This window comes from Sinocyclocheilus anshuiensis, unplaced genomic scaffold (genome assembly GCF_001515605.1).
Source record: "Sinocyclocheilus anshuiensis isolate Anshui unplaced genomic scaffold, SAMN03320099.WGS_v1.1 scaffold52, whole genome shotgun sequence".
NCBI lineage: Eukaryota > Metazoa > Chordata > Actinopteri > Cypriniformes > Cyprinidae > Sinocyclocheilus > Sinocyclocheilus anshuiensis.
The window spans coordinates 338008-339479 of NW_015554055.1; the positions used below are offsets into that span (position 1 = coordinate 338008).

General features: G+C 35.4%; 1 protein-coding gene across 1 annotated transcript in view; it reads left to right on the forward strand.

Annotated features, from left to right (window-relative positions):
* The window catches only part of LOC107668507 (tetratricopeptide repeat protein 7B-like), a 42428-nt gene that overhangs the window by 16396 nt on the left and 24560 nt on the right, over positions 1-1472 (forward strand). Inside the window, exons 11-12 of the mRNA XM_016460398.1 lie at positions 66-172; positions 321-438. Of these exons, the coding sequence (XP_016315884.1) occupies positions 66-172; positions 321-438 (225 nt within the window). The remainder of the gene's footprint in view (positions 1-65; positions 173-320; positions 439-1472) is intronic.

A 1472-nucleotide genomic window follows, 5' to 3' on the forward strand; every position in this document is an offset into this window, starting at 1 on the left:
TATATATATTAATCTACTAGTAATACTCTGCTAGTAATAACTCTTATCTTGGTGTTTGTGTGTGTAGTCGGCTCGAGCAGTGAAGGTACTGAAGGAGTGTATGAGACTAAAGCCGGATGATCCCACCATTCCTCTGCTGGCCGTCAAGCTGTGTATTGGAAACCTGCACTGGGTAATGAAAGAGGAATCATGGGAAATATGCACAGGCTCAACCGGAGAGCTGACCCTGACCTGTTTACGACTCTGTAAATCCATTACTGATAGACCGTCCACGAACAGTGAGATGGTGATGACATGGGGTGTGTATTTGTGTGTTTTAGCTGGAAGAAGGTGAGCGCTTTGCTAAAATAGTGATTGATATGGGTGAGAAGGCGGCTGAATTCAGGGCCAAAGGCTATCTAGCTATCGGTCTCGTCTACAGCCTGAGAGCCACAGATGGTAAGCATACCTGCAGTAGAACGCACCATTTTAATACCCTTTTAAGACTATAATCTTTACTGGATCCTCTAACACACTCTATACCTTCCCTATAATAATACTTTACACCCCGGTTTTGTCTTCTGTAATACACTCTGTACCTCTCCATAACAGTCTATATTGTCTCCCTAATTCCTTTATAGTGCTGTATACCCTTTCTCTACCCTCTAACACACTCTGTACCCTCCCAATATTCTTTTATGCTATTTGTTTCTCTACCTTATATAATGCACTTAATGAACCACTCCATAATGGTCCTCTATAACACACTCTATACCCTTTCTGTAATCCATTTATATTTTATACACTGTCTATTCTGGATCACTCACTCTGTACCTCTCTGTATATCTATATTATTTACCCTTTAAAATTTGCTCAGTACCTCTGTATAATTATTATAATTGTGTAAACTACTCTTTACCCATCTTCTGTCCTTTATAACAAAATATATTATTTCTTTAATCCAAGAATATAATGTTCCATGTTTTGTCCACCCTCTATAACACAGCATATACTTTTCAGAGAGATACGTTTAATCTTTTATAATGCTTTATTTGTTCCTCTTTCATCTCTGGTTCCAGCTCGCTCTTTCCCTAATGGCTGCTGGGAAGGTTAGCGTTCCATTTTCTGCATTCAGTGTACCTCAGAGTTCCCATAGTAATAGAAAACCTAGAAATATCAGGCAATTTTAGTGAAATGAAAATGAATAATGTTAAAGTCCTTTTATGTAATTTATTTTATATCAATTTAAAATAAAATATCTTATATATTTAATACTCACTTATATTCTCTTATTTATATGTTGGGGTCTACAAAATGTTTGAAGATTTTGAAAAAGGTTTCTTATGCTCACCGACTTTTGTTTGATCAAAAATACAGTAAAAACTAATATTGCAAAATATTATTACAATTAAAAATAACTGGTTTGTGCTTTTAATATATTTTAAGAAATGTCATTTATTCCTGTGACGAAAGGAATGTGTGAATAAAATAAA